Here is a 16599-nt window from a genome sequence, read left to right as displayed (position 1 = left end):
TGCAGGGATACTCAATACACACAGAGACACACAAACCACAACAGGGATTCACCAGATTTCTCAGGATTTGGAGTTTTTGCACAAAAGGGAGGAGTGGGAGCCTCTGCTCACCAGAACAGAGGGAGAGGAGAACTGAGGGAGTGGTCTGCTCACCGAGGGAGGGAAGGAGAGGGGCCCAAAGTCGCCGGAGCACCGTCGGAGATGGTGGCCGCCGGTGGTCGGAGAACGCCGGCGGGGGAGAGGGAATCGCCAGGAACAGAGAGCAAAAGGGTGCTGGCAGTGAGAAGTTGAGCCTCTGGCTCGGCTGCGGGCTGGAGGCCTTTTTTAAAACGCGATATGGGCGCACCGGACAGTCTACAGTGCCTGTCCGGTGCACACCAGACAGCGCACAGTAGCTGTCCGGTGAACCACCGGACAGCGCACAGGAAAACGGATTTTTAGCGCGCGACTGCCGGTGCACCGGACATTGCACAGTGCAGTGTCCGGTGCACACCGGACTGTCCGGTGAGCCCAGACAGAGGAGAGTTTGGAAAATTTTGAATATGCTATTTCAGAGAAGGAATATGCTATATTTCAGGTGCCTATAAAAAGCTTGCTAGAGATCTCCAACGGTTCAAATCTGATGCAGTATGACAAATTACAAATTTTTCTATAGAAGTACAAAAATAATTACAATTTTTCTATAAAAGTACAAAAATAAATTACAATTTTTCTATAGAAGTACAAAAATAAAACTGCTGTCCATGTTACAAATTACAATTTTTCTATAGAAGTACAAAAATAAAACTGTTGTCCATGTTAGCACAAATCATAATAAATAAATTATATTTTTTATAAGGACAAAAAAACTCTTATCCGTGTAAAAGGTCAAGGATCCAATCAATGGTAAAGCCGTCGTCTGAACAGAGCCCACCTTTAGTAAAAGTGAAGTCACAACAAAAATAGTTATACCACCAAACATGACACCCTTAATGCCAACAACCAGCAAGCTCTTCCAACAAACATGGCGATCCAACATCGGTGTGTGACACGCAACAAACGCACTGCAACATCAAGTGAAGTGAAGTGATAACATGCAGAAGATTAGCAGAAACAGTGTACAGATCAATTGAGATTATGTAATATACTATAGCTACTCTCGGATGCCGCATTTGGTTCCAAACAAATAAAATTACATTACATATATCAGACCAAAAGGTTTGATCCAGAGACAGGGGAACAACAGCTGATGCTGGACACAACCCCAGGGCTGGGAGTAAGATCACAACACAGAACAAAAATTCACAGCAACTGTAAGGATGAATAAAGAATAGGCTTCCTCAGTAAGTAGGGTAGTAATACCCAGTGTTGTACGCCGCGGGCATCCCATAGGGCATGCCCGGGTTGGGCGCGAAACCATTGTGGTAAGCCTGGTCGAGCTTGTTCAGGCTCGATTGCCCTTGCATGCCGTCCCTCTGGTACTGTTGCCACATAATCTGCTCCTGCGACAAGAGCTGTTGCTTCTTCTCCAAATCTGCCATCTGCACATAGGATGGTGGTGGGACGGCAAGGGACGCTGCAAAGGGGTCACCACCAACAGTCTGCATTGAACCATCCGGTGCGGGCAGAGCAAGCATCTGAGTCTTCTGTCCAGGAGCAGGCAGGGCGACGCTGCTGGCACTCCCGGTGGTCACCTGTGCACTAACGTGCTGACGCACAACACCCTGGTCATACATACCATTCAGCAGCAGCGGGTCCATACCACCTGACATTGCTGGCTTCTGCATGGACAAGTTGCTTGCTGTCTCTACGAGGGCAAGCTCCCAATCAGCCTTCCCAGGTTCAGCTGCAGGATTCTGCCATGCCGAAGTCACCTCGTTGCCACCATTTGAAGGGAAAGCCTCCCATGAACCATTGTTTCCACCAGCAGCGGGCGGTCCCTGGAAGAGTGCTAGAGCAAGCCTATTACCTTGCTCATCTGCACTAACAGTATCTTCTCTGAGATCCACCAAGTCACCCTGTGGCTGTGGGGGTGGCTCCGGCTTCACCTCTTCCTCCACCTTCACAGGTTCAGGCTCCTTATAATCTTCTGGTGCTGGAAGCGCTTTGATGCTGTTCATATCCGGCTCAGGTTCTTCCTTAACAGGCTCAGGTTCAGGCTCCCGTGGTGGGCTCTTAGGCCTCTTTGCCCGGTCCCTCATGAACTCTTCTAGCGTCTCCAGCAACTTATCAGTGACACGCTGCACCTCTGGGTACTCAGATGACCTTGCAACTCCAGTATCTTTACACCATGAATAGAATGCAGAGAGCTCATCAATCTGCTTTGCAGCACTAGCATATGCCTCAAAAGCCTTCACGCATTCCGCATACTCCATGTCAAAGAACCTGTCCAGCAGCACCGCCAGCACCTCGCAGATATCAGAGTAGAGCTGGAAGCTCTCTCTCACAATCTGATACAGCGCAACCAGCACCATCCTGCTTTGCTTTGCACCACCAGTGGGGCGGCAAGCAAGGAACCTGTCAAGCAGCTGCTGTAGGTGGTGCATACGAGCAAGGACACGCTCAGGCTTCATATCCCTCACCGGGGTCGGTGGCCTCTTGTCATCATTGTTCCCACCATTCCTCTCGCGGTAATCATCATATCCTCCATACCCAGGGGGTGACGAGTAGGAGGGAGAGCGGCGGCCATAGGGATCAGGCGAACCCCAGCGATCACGGTCCCGTGGTGATGGGCCATTAGCACTGCTGCTGCTGCCAGCATTTAACCCCTGCTTGCGCTCATGGAGGAAGAACTCGAGGCGCTGGTCAAGGTAGAGCGCATAGGTGCGCACAAAGGCAGAGTGATCCCACGATCCAGAGTGCGCCTCGTCCCGAAAATCAGAGAGGTTCAGCAGGCGGGTGCCCCGCCGTGTGCCATGTAGGAGCTCGCGGTGGAAGGACGGGTCGCCATCGACAAGGAGGCGGTGCACGAGCATGAGCGACTTGAGCGCGACCACATAGTCGCGGGTGCGGGAGAGCCTGCGGGAGCACCCTGCCACGGCAGCAGCAACGTGGGCGCGGGATCCGGACGTAAGGTGGAGGATCTCGCGGATGTGGCGCTCCTCGGCCGGCTCGTCGTCGTGGCTGGTGGCCTTGACGATGAGCACGTCCAGATCGGGCGCGATGTTGCTAGTGACCTTGGCGAGGCTGATGCTGGTCTGGTCCTTCACCGCGCCCAGGGCCTTCCGGATCGTGCTCGACGACATGTTCGCTGTCCTCCCGTGCCGCCGCCGCCGCCGCCCAGGTACCGACCAACCGACAACAACCGGAGCGGAAGCTTTGATTTAGATCTGAACAAAAAGGAACCATATGATGAGTTTCTAGAAATTAGTAAAAAAAAAAATCAGCGATGTTCACTCTCGGTAATAGTATCTAATCAGTTAGGTGCTTTGGCACGCGCAGATCCCCGCAATTTCGCAGGTTCTATGGAAAGGAATCAAAGAATCAACGGAGTTCGAGAGATCTGCGGAGCCGGCAGACCGGATATCACTCCATTTGGTGAATCTACCAAATATAGGGTGGCTGGTAGATATACTAGCCGGTGCTTAGAGCAGGTCTAGCCGCGAAGCTAGCAACCAAACAACCGAACTGCCCTCAGCTCGCCGAAGCATACCGGATCTACCGGGTACGGTTCAAACAAATCGATGGTATACCTCAAGGGCAGCAGCAGATCTGCGCGGGACAAGACCTGGGTATCGGGTGGTGGCTGATGGCAGGTGCGCGGAGACCCTCCCGTCTCTTCCCCGCTCCCTCCCTCTCTCTCCGCCGGCGGAAGAGTTGACCTCGCTCAGCTGCTAGCCTGCTATGGAAGCGAAGGTGGAGGAAGTGGTCCACGGGAGGAGGCGGGGCAGGGGCAGGGGCAGGGAGGCTAGCGACTCGGGCAAGAGGGGAAAGGGCGAGGAGCCGAGGAGGGATAGATAGAGATACAAAGGAAAGGAATGGTCCGCGGTGGTGGGGCGCTTTTGTGTGTTCCACTCGGGGGTTTGTTGTTCGGCAACGACTGGTCCTTCTAGTCCTTCTGTGTAAACATATAAATAAATTATCTAATTCATTAAATCGTGATTCAACTATAAATATAATTATAGTTTGTTAGAGGGTTTTTATAAAGATTATTAAACTAGTGGTGGAAGAGTTTAAGTGTTAAATGTGACTTACAGTTAGATCACGATCTAATGGATGACTTACAGTTAGATCACGATCTAATGGATCAAATTGTCTGCTTATACGCTTGCACAGAAGGCATGCTTCCATAACCGTCGTTGTCTTATTGTTTTTGCTGTTTTCAATATATTTATTACGTTCGTTTCCGCACTCGGGTTCGGGTGGGTGCCAACCGGGGTTTGACTCATTCCCATGGTAAGACTAACTCCAACATAGTCCATACTTTTCGATTGGTTAGTCGTATCTCGCATCATTTTGTTCTAAATCATTGTACATTAAATTTATTTGAATATTTGTTTGGTTACCTATATATCGATATATATCGAACGTACAGGCCACACGAGTAAATACAAAATAAATCATTTTAAGGTCATTTAAGTGCATCCGGTTATACGCTGAGAGCAGCGGTTTCCAGCCGACCAGGCTCGTATGAGCGTGGCTCAGCCAACCAATCATGCCATATGTTACTTCACATTCGTAAAGTACACGGTCTCGGCTACTATTCATCCTTTCAGCGGACTACATATTACGCCACGTAAAACCAGAGTCAGGCATTTTTCTCCCGTCTTCTCTCTCATTTCTCGTAGAGCAACAATAGTGTCGGGGACCATAATTAGGGGTACCCTCAAGGCTCCTAATTCTCAGCTGGTAACCCCCATCAGCATAAAGCTGCAAAGGCCTGATGGGTGCGATTAAGTCAGGGATCAGTCCATTTGAGGGACTCGATCACGCCTCGTCCGAGCCTAGCCTCGGACAAGGGCAGCCGACCCCGGAGGATTCCCGTCTCGCCCGAGGCCCCCCTCCAGCGGCGAACATATTTCCGGCTCGCCCGAGGCCCTGCCTTCGCCAAGAAGCAACCCTGACTAAATCGTCGCACCGACCGACCAAATCGCAGGAGCATTTAATGCAAAGGTGGCCTGACACCTTTATCCTGACGCGCGTCCCCCCGGCCGGCAGAGCTGAAGTGACCGTCGTCACTTCGCCGCTCCACTGACCGGCCTGACAGAAGGACAGCGCCGCCTGCGCCACTCCGACTGTGGTGCCACTTGACAAAGTGAGACTGACAGGCAGTCAGGCCCTGCCGAAGGCACCATAGGAAGCTCCGCTTCGCCCGACCCAGGGCTCGGACTCGGGCTCAGCCCCGGAAGACGGTGAACTCCGCTCCGCCCGACCCAGGGCTCGGACTCGGGCTAAATCCCGGAAGACGGCGAACTCCGCTCCGCCCGACCCAAGGCTCGGACTCGGGCTCAGCCCCGGAAGACGGCGAACTCCGCTCCGCCCGACCCAGGGCTCGGACTCGGGCTAAGTCCCGGAAGACGGCGAACTCCGCTCCGCCCGACCTAGGGCTCGGACTCGGGCTAAGTCCCGGAAGACGGCGAACTCCGCTCCGCCCGACCCAGGGCTCGGACTCGGGCTAAGTCCCGGAAGACGGCGAACTCCGCTCCGCCCGACCCAGGGCTCGGACTTGGGCTCAGCCCTAGAAGACGACGAACTCCGCCTCGCCCGACACAGGGGCTCGGACTCGACCTCGGCCACGCAAGACAGACTCGACCTCGGCTTCGGAGGAGCTTCCACATCGCCCAACCTAGGGCGCAGACCAGCCACGTCAACAGGAGGCGCCATCATCACCCTACCCCGAGCTGACTCGGGCCGCAGGGAACAAGACCGGCGTCCCATCTGGCTAGCTCCGCCAGATAGGCAATGATGGCGCCCCGCGTACTCTGTGACGACGGCGGCTCTCAGCCCACTTACGGAAGCAAGAGGGCGTCAGCAAGGACTCAACCGCTCCGACAGCTGTCCCTCCGCCAGGCTCCATCGCTCCTCCGACGGCCACGACATCACACCAGCTGGGTGCCAAAATCTCTCTGGCTGCCACAACGGCATGTACTTAGGGCGCTAGCTCTCCTCCGCTAGACACGTAGCACTCTGCTACACCCCCCATTGTACACCTGGATCCTCTCCTTACGCCTATAAAAGGAAGGACCAGGGCCCTCTTAGAGAGGGTTGGCCGCGCGGGGACGAGGACGGGACAGGCGCTCGCTTGAAGCCGCTCGCTCCCTCTCCCGTGTGGACGCTTGTAACCTCCTACTGCAAGCGCACCCGACCTGGGCGCGGGACGAACATGAAGGCCGCGGGATTCCCACCTCTCTCACGCCGGTCTCCGGCCGCCTCGCTCTCCCCCCTTCGCGCTCGCCCTCGCGCTCGACCCATCTGGGCTGGGGCACGCGGCGACATTCACTCGTCGGCCCAGGGACCCCCGGTCTCGAAACGCCGACAGTTGGCGCGCCAGGTAGGGGCCTGCTGCGTGTTGACGAACAGCTTCCCGTCAAGCTCCAGATGGGCAGTCTCCAGCAACCTCTCCAACCCGGGACGGTGCTCCGTTTCGGGAGTCTTGAGTTCATGTCCCTCAACGGCAGCTACGACATGATACTCCTTCCACCGCCGCGCGACAACGACAATGGCGGCCGACAGCCCGCCCGCCGGCGGCGGAATCGACGACGTCTTCCCCGCGTGGTGGAAGAACAACCTTCGAGCTCATCCTGCCCTTTCCCCCGCCGACGGAGGGGAAGGCAGTGCGACCAAGGCCAAGCAGGAGGCAGCGCCTCGTTGGCTGTCGAGCGAGTCGACAGCGCCGGCACCCCAACGGGGGGCGCACCGGGTATCGACTTCGCGCTTGAGACGAAGACGAGCGCCGTCTCCCCGCGACACGCCAATCCCGAGCAAGCGGACGACGCCAGCGCGCTCGCGAAAAGCCTGCTGGACGTCACCCTCATACCTGAGACGACGGTGCAGTCAGTCCCCGACGTGACTTTATCGCCGCTCGTCGACCAAGAGGTACCGACCAATTCTCATCCCACGTCATTTGGGTTCAGCCTCAACCCGCCTAGCGACCTCGCCTTGGCGGGCGCTCTCGTAGAGGCGAGTCCAAACCCTCTGGGGTTTCGCATGCGGTCGCCTTGGGACCAGCTGACGGACGTCTCGACCTACGGGCCCTCTGGGTCCGAGGAAGACGACAAACCCAGCATCTGTTGGGATTTCTCTGGACTTGGCAACCCTAGTGCCATGCGGGACTTCATGATCGCATGTGACTACTGCCTCTCCGACTGTTCCGACGGTAGCCGCAGCCTCGGCGATGAGGACTGCGGCCCGAGCCGCGAATGTTTCCACGTCGATCTAGGGGGTCCCTCCGAAGGCAATCATCTCGGCATGCCGGAGGACGGTGATCCCCCTAGGCCGGTGCCCCGCGTTGACATCCCACGGGAGCTAGCTGTGGTCCCCGTTCAGGCGGGGGGCCATGACCCATAGCTCGAGCAAATCCGCGGGGTGCAGGCCAGGATCGACGAGGGAGCAGGAGCGCTTGAGCCGATCCGCCGGGACATCGGGCAGGCATGGGCGGGCCAACCCCCGGCCGGAGAAATACGTCATCTGCCCCAGGGTTTCCAGCACCGCGTCACCGATGACGTCAAGGTCAGGCCACCACCCGCATCTAGTGGGGTCGGCTAGAACCTGGCTGCAGCAGCGATGCTTCTCCGCGCGATGTCGGAGCCATCAACCACCGAGGGCCGGCGAATCCAAGGGGAGCTCAAGAATCTCCTGGAAGGTGCCGCGGTCCGACGGGCCGAGAGCTCTGCCTCCCGAAGGCAGGGGTACCCCTCGGAACCTCATGCCGCGACTTCCCGATTCACGCGGGAAGCCTCGGTCTACACCGGGCGCACGCGCAACACCGCGCCTGCGGCCCCGGGCCGCCTCGGCAACGAGCACCATCGCCGCGACCGTCGGGCCCACCTCGACGAGAGGGTGCACCGAGGCTACCACCCCAGGCGTGGGGGACGCTACGACAGCGGGGAGGATCGGAGTCCCTCGCCCGAACCACCCGGTCCGCAGGCCTTCAGCCGGGCCATCCGACGGGCACCGTTCCCAACCCGGTTCCGACCCCCGACTACTATCACAAAGTACTCGGGGGAGACGAGACCGGAACTGTGGCTCGCGGACTACTGTCTGGCCTGCCAACTGGGTGGAACGGACGATGACAACCTCATCATCCACAACCTCCCCCTGTTCCTCTCCGATACCGCTCGCGCCTGGTTGGAGCACCTGCCTCCGGGGCAGATCTCCAACTGGGACGACCTAGTCCAAGCTTTCGCCGGCAATTTCCAGGGCACGTACGTGCGCCCCGGGAATTCCTGGGACCTCCGAAGCTACCGGCAGCAGCCGGGAGAGTCTCTCTGGGACTACATCCGGCGATTCTCAAAGCAGCGCACCGAGCTGCCCAACATCACCGACTCGGATGTCATCGGCGCGTTCCTCGCCGGCACCACCTGCCGCGACCTGGTGAGCGAGTTGGGTCGCAAGACCCCCACCAGGGCGAGCGAGCTGATGGACATCGCCACCAAGTTCGCCTCCGGCCAGGAAGCGGTCGAGGCTATCTTCCGAAACCAAGATCCGCTACCCACAAGTTCAGAAGCTGCTGTATGCAGTGATCCTGACACGACGGAAGTTGCGACACTACTTCGAGTCTCATCCGGTAACTGTGGTGTCATCCTTCCCCCTGGGGGAGATCATCCAGTGCCGAGAGGCCTCGGGTAGGATTGCAAAGTGGGCGGTGGAAATCATGGGCGAGACAATCTCGTTCGCTCCTCGGAAGGCCATCAAGTCCCAGGTTTTGGCGGACTTCGTGGCCAAATGGGTCGACACCCAGCTATCGACGGCTCCGATCCAATCGGAGCTCTGGACCATGTTTTTCGACGGGTCGTTGATGAAGACGGGAGCCGGCGCAGGCCTACTCTTCATCTCGCCCCTCGGGAAACACATACGCTATGTGCTACGCCTCCATTTCCCGGCGTCCAACAATGTGGCTGAGTATGAGGCTCTGGTCAACGGGTTGCGGATCGCCATCGAGCTAGGGGTCCGGCGCCTCGACGCCCGCGGTGACTCGCAGCTCGTCATCGACCAAGTCATGAAGAACTCCCACTGTCGCGACCCGAAGATGGAAGCCTACTGCGATGAGGTTCGGCGCTTGGAAGACAAGTTCTACGGGCTCGAGCTCAACCACATCGCTCGGCGCTACAACGAGACTGCGGACGAGCTGGCTAAAATAGCCTCGGGGTGAACAACGGTTCCCCCGGACGTCTTCTCCCGGGATCTGCGTCAACCCTCCGTCAAGATCGACGACACGCCCGAGCCTGAGGCGCCCTCGGCCTAGCTCGAGGTACCCTCGGCACAGCCCGAGGCATGCTCAGCTCAGCCCGAGGCGCCCTCGGTTCAGCCCGAGGTACCCTCGGTCCCCGAGGGTGAGGCACTGCGCGTCGAGGAGGAGCGAAGCGGGGCCACGCCTGATCGAAACTGGCAGACCCCGTACCTACAATATCTCCACCAAGGAGAGCTACCCCTCGACCGAGCCGAGGCTCGGCGGGTGGCGCGGCGCGCCAAGTCGTTCGTCTTGCTGGGCGATGAGAAGGAGCTCTACCACCGCAGCACCTCTGGCATCCTCCAGCGATGCATCTCTGTCGCCGAAGGTCAGGACCTCCTGCGAGAGATACACTCGGGGGCTTGCGGCCATCACGCAGCGCCTCGAGCCCTTGTCGGGAATGCTTTCCGACAAGGCTTCTACTGGCCGACGGCGGTGGCCGACGCCACTAGAATTGTTCGCACCTGCGAAGGGTGTCAATTCTACGCGAGGCAGACCCACCTGCCCGCTCAGGCTCTGCAGACGATACCCATCACCTAGCCTTTCGCTGTGTGGGGTCTGGATCTCGTCGGCCCCTTGCAGAAGGCACCCGGGGGCTACACGCACCTGCTGGTCGCCATCGACAAATTCTCCAAGTGGATCGAGGTCCGACCCCTGAACAGCATCAGGTCCGAGCAGGCGGTGGCGTTCTTCACCAACATCATCCATCGCTTCGGGGTCCCGAACTCCATCATCACCGACAACGGCACCCAGTTCACCGGCAGAAAGTTCTTGGACTTCTGCGAGGATCACCACATCCGGGTGGACTGGGCCGCCGTGGCTCATCCCATGTCAAATGGGCAAGTAGAGCGTGCCAACGGCATGATTCTACAAGGGCTCAAGCCTTGGATCTACAACGACCTCAACAAGTTCGGCAAGCGATGGATGAAGGAACTCCCCTCGGTGGTCTGGAGCCTGAGGACAACGCCGAGCCGAGCCACGGGCTTCACGCCGTTCTTCCTAGTCTACGGGGCCGAGGCCGTCTTGCCCACAGACCTGGAATACGGCTCCCCGAGGACGAGGGCCTACAGCGATCAAAGCAACCAAGCTAGCCGAGAAGACTCGCTGGACCAGCTGGAGGAGGCTCGGGACAAGGCCTTACTACACTCGGCGCGGTACCAGCAGTCCCTGCGACGCTACCACGCCCGAGGGGTCCGGTCCCGAGACCTCCAGGTGGGCGACCTGGTGCTTCGACTGCGACAAGACGCCCGAGGGAGGCACAAGCTCACGCCCCCCTGGGAGGGACCGTTCGTCATCGCCAAGGTTCTGAAGCCCGGAACGTACAAGCTGGCCAACAGTCAAGGCGAGGTCTACGACAACGCTTGGAACATCCAACAGCTACGTCGCTTCTACCCTTAAGATGTTTTCAAGTTGTTCATATACCTCGCACCCACGCAAAGTTTAGTCATCAAGGAAGGGTCGGCCTCGCCTCGGCGAAGCCCGACCCTCCCTCGGGGGCTAAAAGGGGGGAACCCCCTCTGCGTCGAAATTTTCCTCGAAGAAAGATCTTTTCTGCCAGAATGTCTTTCGTGCTTTTTGACTACTTCGAAAAGTGGATCCTGAAAACGACAGAGTACACGTAAACAGCCAAGGCTGACCGAGCCGAGGGACTACTACGCCTCGGGGATACGGATACCTCACTCATCACCTTCTGCGATAAGTAACTCACGTTCGGATAAGTGATTCCGTGGACCGAACAAGTCTTCACGTTCGGAAGCTCTTCTGCCGAAGCGATCCTTCGAGCCTTCTCGACTGAGTCGGTGACAGAGCCCCATGGACGGGTAAGAGTGCGCGTAAGCGGCAAGGTCGACCGAGCCGAGGGACTCCTACGCCTCCGGGATACGGATACCTCACACATCACCTTCCGCGAGAAGCAACTCTCGCTCGCACAAACATCCCTGTTACCGACAAAAAAGTCCAGATACTCGAAACAAGAGGAAAAGAGACGCAGCTTTACAACACAGCGAGGGTGTGTTTTGGCCTCGGCGGCCGCAGGAGACACACGCTACAAGACAATCCGATCCTGCAGGCTCGGGTCTTGACGCTGGAAGGGGGCAGCAGCACCCTCGGCATCGACGACACCTTTGGCGAGGTCCGACCTAGCCTCGGACGGCGACGCGGTCCGAGGATCTCCACTCTAAAGGACGACGTCATCACCACGCCCGGGCAATCGCTGCCAGGGTCTTCTCCGGGAATCTGACCCGAGCAGGCGGCTCGGCCGGTCACCCCGGGGCCTCGGCCAGCCGTCCTCCAAGGGCGTCAGCCCGACCCGAGGCCTCGGCTGGTCAACTCCGGCGTCGGTCCCGCTAACGGACGACCCGGCTAGGCTCCGGCCAACCAGGTTTCATTTTCGAGCCAACTCTGCCCCTGTTCATGCTGATATCGCTACCCCTGGCCTTGGCTCATCCAAGAGCGGCCAAGGGGTCCCTTTAACTAAGCTAGAGGAGCCTCGGACAACAAGGCCGACCGAGCCGAGGGACTCCTACGCCTCCGGGATACGGATACCTCACTCGTCACCTTTACACGGGGCGACTCACGCTTGGTGAAGCGGTTCAGACAACCAACAGGCGAGTCTTAGTGCTCGAAAATGAGGAAAAAACACGGCTCCGTGCCAAAATTACATACATGTTCAGGCCTCGACAGCCACAATGAACAAAAACACTGACTTTCAAAGTGCCATTACAAATGGAACTCCGGTTCCACCTCCGCAGGTACGAACAACCCCACTCGATGGGGGGCTGCGGAGCAACAGAAGACCGACGAACGGCGCGCCGTCGCCCGCTCCAGCAGCGGCGACGACGACGACTTCTGCTCCGGGGGGCCGAACAGCGGCAGCACTGACCTCAGGGCGGGTGCTGCTGCCAAGAGGCCCCCGCCCATGCCCAAACTCGTGAGGCAAGGACGGGCAGAAGGCCGTAGAGTTGGAGGTCGGTCCGTGGGCGGCCCTGGCTATCTCGTCGGCGGAAGAACCTCTTCCAGCTGTCGTGGCAGACGCTGGCGCCGGAAGCGGCTCCGAAGCCACTCGCATCCGAGAGCCAGGCACGCTGCAGCTGCCGGCGCCACGGACGACGACCGCCCTTCCCTCCGATCACTGAGGGAAGGAGCGGGCCACCGCCCACGCAGAGGCCGACCCCAACTCAGCACACTCCCCTCCCCAGCCCTGGTAATGAAAATCCTTGAGGCTTAGGGAGGGGCAGAGGCCGCAGCCCGACTCGCTTTCCCCCACCATCAAACTGGAGGTCACCATCTTGGGTGACCGCCGGCGGAGGGGTGCAGCCGGGCTGCATGATGAAAATCCTTGAAGCCGAACGATGGCTGAAAGGTACCAACTCCCACAGAGTTGCGTTCCTCCAACGATGAGGCGGAAAGACGGCGGGTATCCCCCATCCGGGGGCTTGGAAGGTGGAAAGACACGATGCATAAGGGAGCGCGAAGACATGGTCGCCTTCCAAAGGGGGTCACCCTCCTTTTAAAGGCGACTCTCCCTACTTGCGCCCCCAACCGTCACGGGCTGAGTCTTCTCCAACACACTCCAAGGTCCTCCCCTACGGCGCGGGGGCTGGGTCCCACACGTCATGCAAACCGGCTCAGAGCAGAAGAAGCCAAACCGCCGTGCGCGGTGCGCACAACCGCCCAGCGGTTACAAGTGACCCTCCACTTTTGCCCAGACCAACGGGCGAAAGGGGCGGGCAGCCATGCAGGCGGCATGCAACCGCGCCAAGTGGGCGCGCTTCTCCGACTCCCAACATGCCCAGCATGGAGGCCCAGGCCCACGCGTCATGCAACCGGCGCGCCGAATGCTTCGTGCATGCAACTGCACCGCCACTTGCGCCACCACCGCGCCTCCTTGACTGCGGAACCAGTACCGTGACTCGAGGCGACCCAGCGCACGACCCAGCAGCGCCAGCCTGGCGCGACGGTCAGTGCGGCCAAAAATGGGCTGGCAGTAATGACGGTGGCAGGCGGGCAGGAGCAGCAGTCACGTCGTCAGCCAAGCTCACGTCCCATCCGGGGGCAGCGAGAGAACCCTCTCTCACGGCGTGAAGACAACGCGCCCGTGTTCCGTTCCTCGAATGGCTCGCGCACACGCAACGGCCGCCCCGCGAACCACTCGCCCCATCGCATTAACTCCGCGGCGGGATAGGCGGCGCCTCTGGCAGGAGAAGCAGGCGACGCTTCGCCTTCGCCATAATGACCGCGTCAAAAAAGGTACGCCGCGTCGTTCGATTTCGTATCCTTTTCCTTTTTCATCTTTCTCTCTCTTGCAACAGGGACCGGGAAAGGGGGATACCCCGAAAAGGATCCTTCCCCGTGAAGGAACCAGGCTCCGAGCCTCCCTACTGATCAGAGGTTCGAAGGCTGGCCCCCCGGAAGGGTTCGACAGCCGCCTCAGATCGCGTGGGCCCTACACCCACTACTGGTCAGAGGTTCGAAGGTCGGCCCCTCGGAAGGGTTCCACGGCCGCCTCAGGCTACTCGGGCTCCGCGCCCATTACTGATCAGGGGTTCGAAGGCTGGCCCCCGAAGGGTTCACAGCCACCTCAGACGCCGAGCGAGGGATGACCATGGGTACGTTCGATACATAACCAAGGCTCGGGCTGCGCTCCCGAGGTACCCTAGGACATTTCCGAGACCAGCGGGAACGATCTTGTAACGGAATCCCATCAGAGGGAGGCATCGAGCCCTCGGACCCCGTCGCCAGGGGACCGGGTCCGGCAGATCACCCGCAGGTACTTTTGGGCATGCCTCTGGGCCCCTAGCCGACCCCTAACGAACGGGGCACGGACGTCCACTCGGATTACCCGCTTGCAGCTCATCGGAGACACCATGTTCGGCGCCCATCGAGGGCAACATGGCGCTTTCCCCCCTCCTCCTTGCAGAAAGGCGACGCAGGGGCGTATGTAAAAAAGCCGAGTATGTCCCTGATCGCCCTCTCGCCCTGTGCAGAGGCTCGGGGGCTGCTCTCGCAAACCCGGCTCCAGCCGAACCGTTGACAGCGTCAACATACCAGCCCGAGAACTTGGGACCCGACCGTACACCCGGGCTACGGCCAGCTCGCATGAGGGAACAACCAGACCAGCCGAGGCATTACGCGAGGCATTAAGACCTCGAAGGAGTGAAACCACTCCTCCGAGGCCTCGGGGGCTACACCCGGCGGGTGCGCTCGCGCGCACCCACCGGAACAAAACGCAACCGAGAAAGGCTGGTCCCCTTGCAAAAAAGTGCGACGAGAGCCTCCAAGCGAGTGCTAACACTCCCTTCGAGGCTCGGGGGCTACTGTAGGGGACCATAATTAGGGGTACCCTCAAGGCTCCTAATTCTCAGCTGGTAACCCCCATCAGCATAAAGCTGCAAAGGCCTGATGGGTGCGATTAAGTCAAGGATCAGTCCATTCGAGGGACTCGATCACGCCTCGTCCGAGCCTAGCCTCGGACAAGGGCAGCCGACCCCGGAGGATTCCCGTCTCGCCCGAGGCCCCCCTCTAGCGGCGAACATATTTCCGGCTCGCCCGAGGCCCTGCCTTCGCCAAGAAGCAACCCTGACTAAATCGCCGCACTGACCGACCAAATCGTAAGAGCATTTAATGCAAAGGTGGCCTGACACCTTTATCCTGACGCGCGCCCCCCGGCCGGCAGAGCCGAAGTGACCGCCGTCACTTCGCCGCTCCACTGACCGGCCTGACAGAAGGACAGCGCCGCCTGCGCCACTCCGACTGTGGTGCCACTTGACAGAGTGAGACTGACAGACAGTCAGGCCCTGCCGAAGGCACCATAGGAAGCTCCGCTTCGCCCGACCCAGGGCTTGGACTCGGGCTCAGCCCTTGAAGACGGCGAACTCCGCTCCGCCCGACCCAGGGCTCGGACTCGGGCTAAATCCCGGAAGACGGCGAACTCCGCACCGCCCGACCCAGGGCTCGGACTCGGGCGCAGCCCCGGAAGACGGCGAACTCCGCTCCGCCCGACCCAGGGCTCGGACTCGGGCTAAGTCCCGGAAGACGGCGAACTCCGCTCCGCCCGACCCAGGGCTCGGACTTGGGCTCAGCCCTAGAAGACGACGAACTCCGCCTCGCCCGACCCAGGGGCTCGGACTCGACCTCGGCCACGGAAGACAGACTCGACCTCGGCTTCGGAGGAGCTTCCACATTGCCCAACCTAGGGCGCAGACCAGCCACATCAACAGGAGGCGCCATCATCACCCTACCCCGAGCTGACTCGGGCCACAGGGAACAAGACCGGCGTCCCATCTGGCTAGCTCCGCCAGATAGGCAATGATGACGCCCCGCGTACTCTGTGACGACGGCGGCTCTCAGCCCCCTTACGGAAGCAAGAGGACGTCAGCAAGGACTCAACCGCTCCGACAGCTGTCCCTCCGCCAGGCTCCATCGCTCCTCCGACGGCCACGACATCACACCAGCTGGGTGCCAAAATCTCTCCGGCTGCCACAACGGCATGTACTTAGGGCGCTAGCTCTCCTCCGCTAGACACGTAGCACTCTGCTACACCCCCCATTGTACACCTGGATCCTCTCCTTACGCCTATAAAAGGAAGGACCAGGGCCCTCTTAGAGAGGGTTGGCCGCGCGGGGACGAGGACGGGACAGGCGCTCGCTTGAAGCCGCTCGTTCCCTCTCCCGCGTGGACGCTTGTAACCCCCTACTGCAAGCGCACCCGACCTGGGCGCGGGACGAACACGAAGTGAAAGGGAATTAGGCCTACACCTAGTCCCTAATTAATTTTGGTGGTTGAATTGCCCAACACAAATAATTGGACTAACTAGTTTGCTCAAGTGTATAGATTATACAGGTGTAAAAGGTTCACACTCAGCCAATAAAAAGACCAAGTTTTGGATTCAACAAAGAAGCAAAATGGGAACCGAAGGCCCTCTGGTCTGGGAGCACCGGACTGTCCGGTGCACCACCGGACAGTGTCCGGTGCACCAGAGGACTCCAGCTCAAACTCGCCACCTTCGGGAATTTCCAGAGGCACTTGCGCTATAATTCACCGGACTGTCCGGTGTACACCGGACAGTGTCCGGTGCGTCAAAAAGGAGCGGCCTCAGGAACTCGCCAGCTTCGAGAAACTCCAACGGCTAGTCCGCTATAATTCACCGGACTGTCCGGTGCGACTCCGGAGCAACGGCTATCTCCGCGCCAACGGCTACCTGCAGCGCAATAAATGCGCGCGCAGCGCGCGCA

The 16599-nt window shown here is 59.3% G+C and overlaps 1 protein-coding gene across 1 annotated transcript; it reads right to left on the bottom strand.

Annotated features, from left to right (window-relative positions):
- Positions 1-1153: 1153 nt before the first annotated feature.
- Positions 1154-4005, bottom strand: LOC100382088 (putative ENTH/ANTH/VHS superfamily protein). Its single transcript, NM_001174851.1, has 2 exons — positions 3672-4005; positions 1154-3308 (listed from the first exon to the last, which is right to left on the bottom strand). Exon 2 carries the CDS (start codon positions 3222-3224, stop codon positions 1320-1322), a length of 1905 nt encoding a protein of 634 aa, NP_001168322.1. The 5' UTR covers positions 3225-3308; positions 3672-4005; the 3' UTR covers positions 1154-1319.
- Positions 4006-16599: the final 12594 nt, after the last annotated feature.

This window comes from Zea mays, chromosome 9, assembly GCF_902167145.1.
Source record: "Zea mays cultivar B73 chromosome 9, Zm-B73-REFERENCE-NAM-5.0, whole genome shotgun sequence".
In the NCBI taxonomy this organism is placed as follows: domain Eukaryota; kingdom Viridiplantae; phylum Streptophyta; class Magnoliopsida; order Poales; family Poaceae; genus Zea; species Zea mays.
Note: the sequence above shows the minus strand (reverse complement) of the source record. Positions and strands in the feature narration are given on the sequence as shown.

Excerpts from the sequence above, each read along its gene's own strand:
- LOC100382088 (NM_001174851.1), bottom strand. The coding sequence starts at position 3,224 with ATGTCGTCGAGCACGATCCGGAAGGCCCTGGGCGCGGTGAAGGACCAG.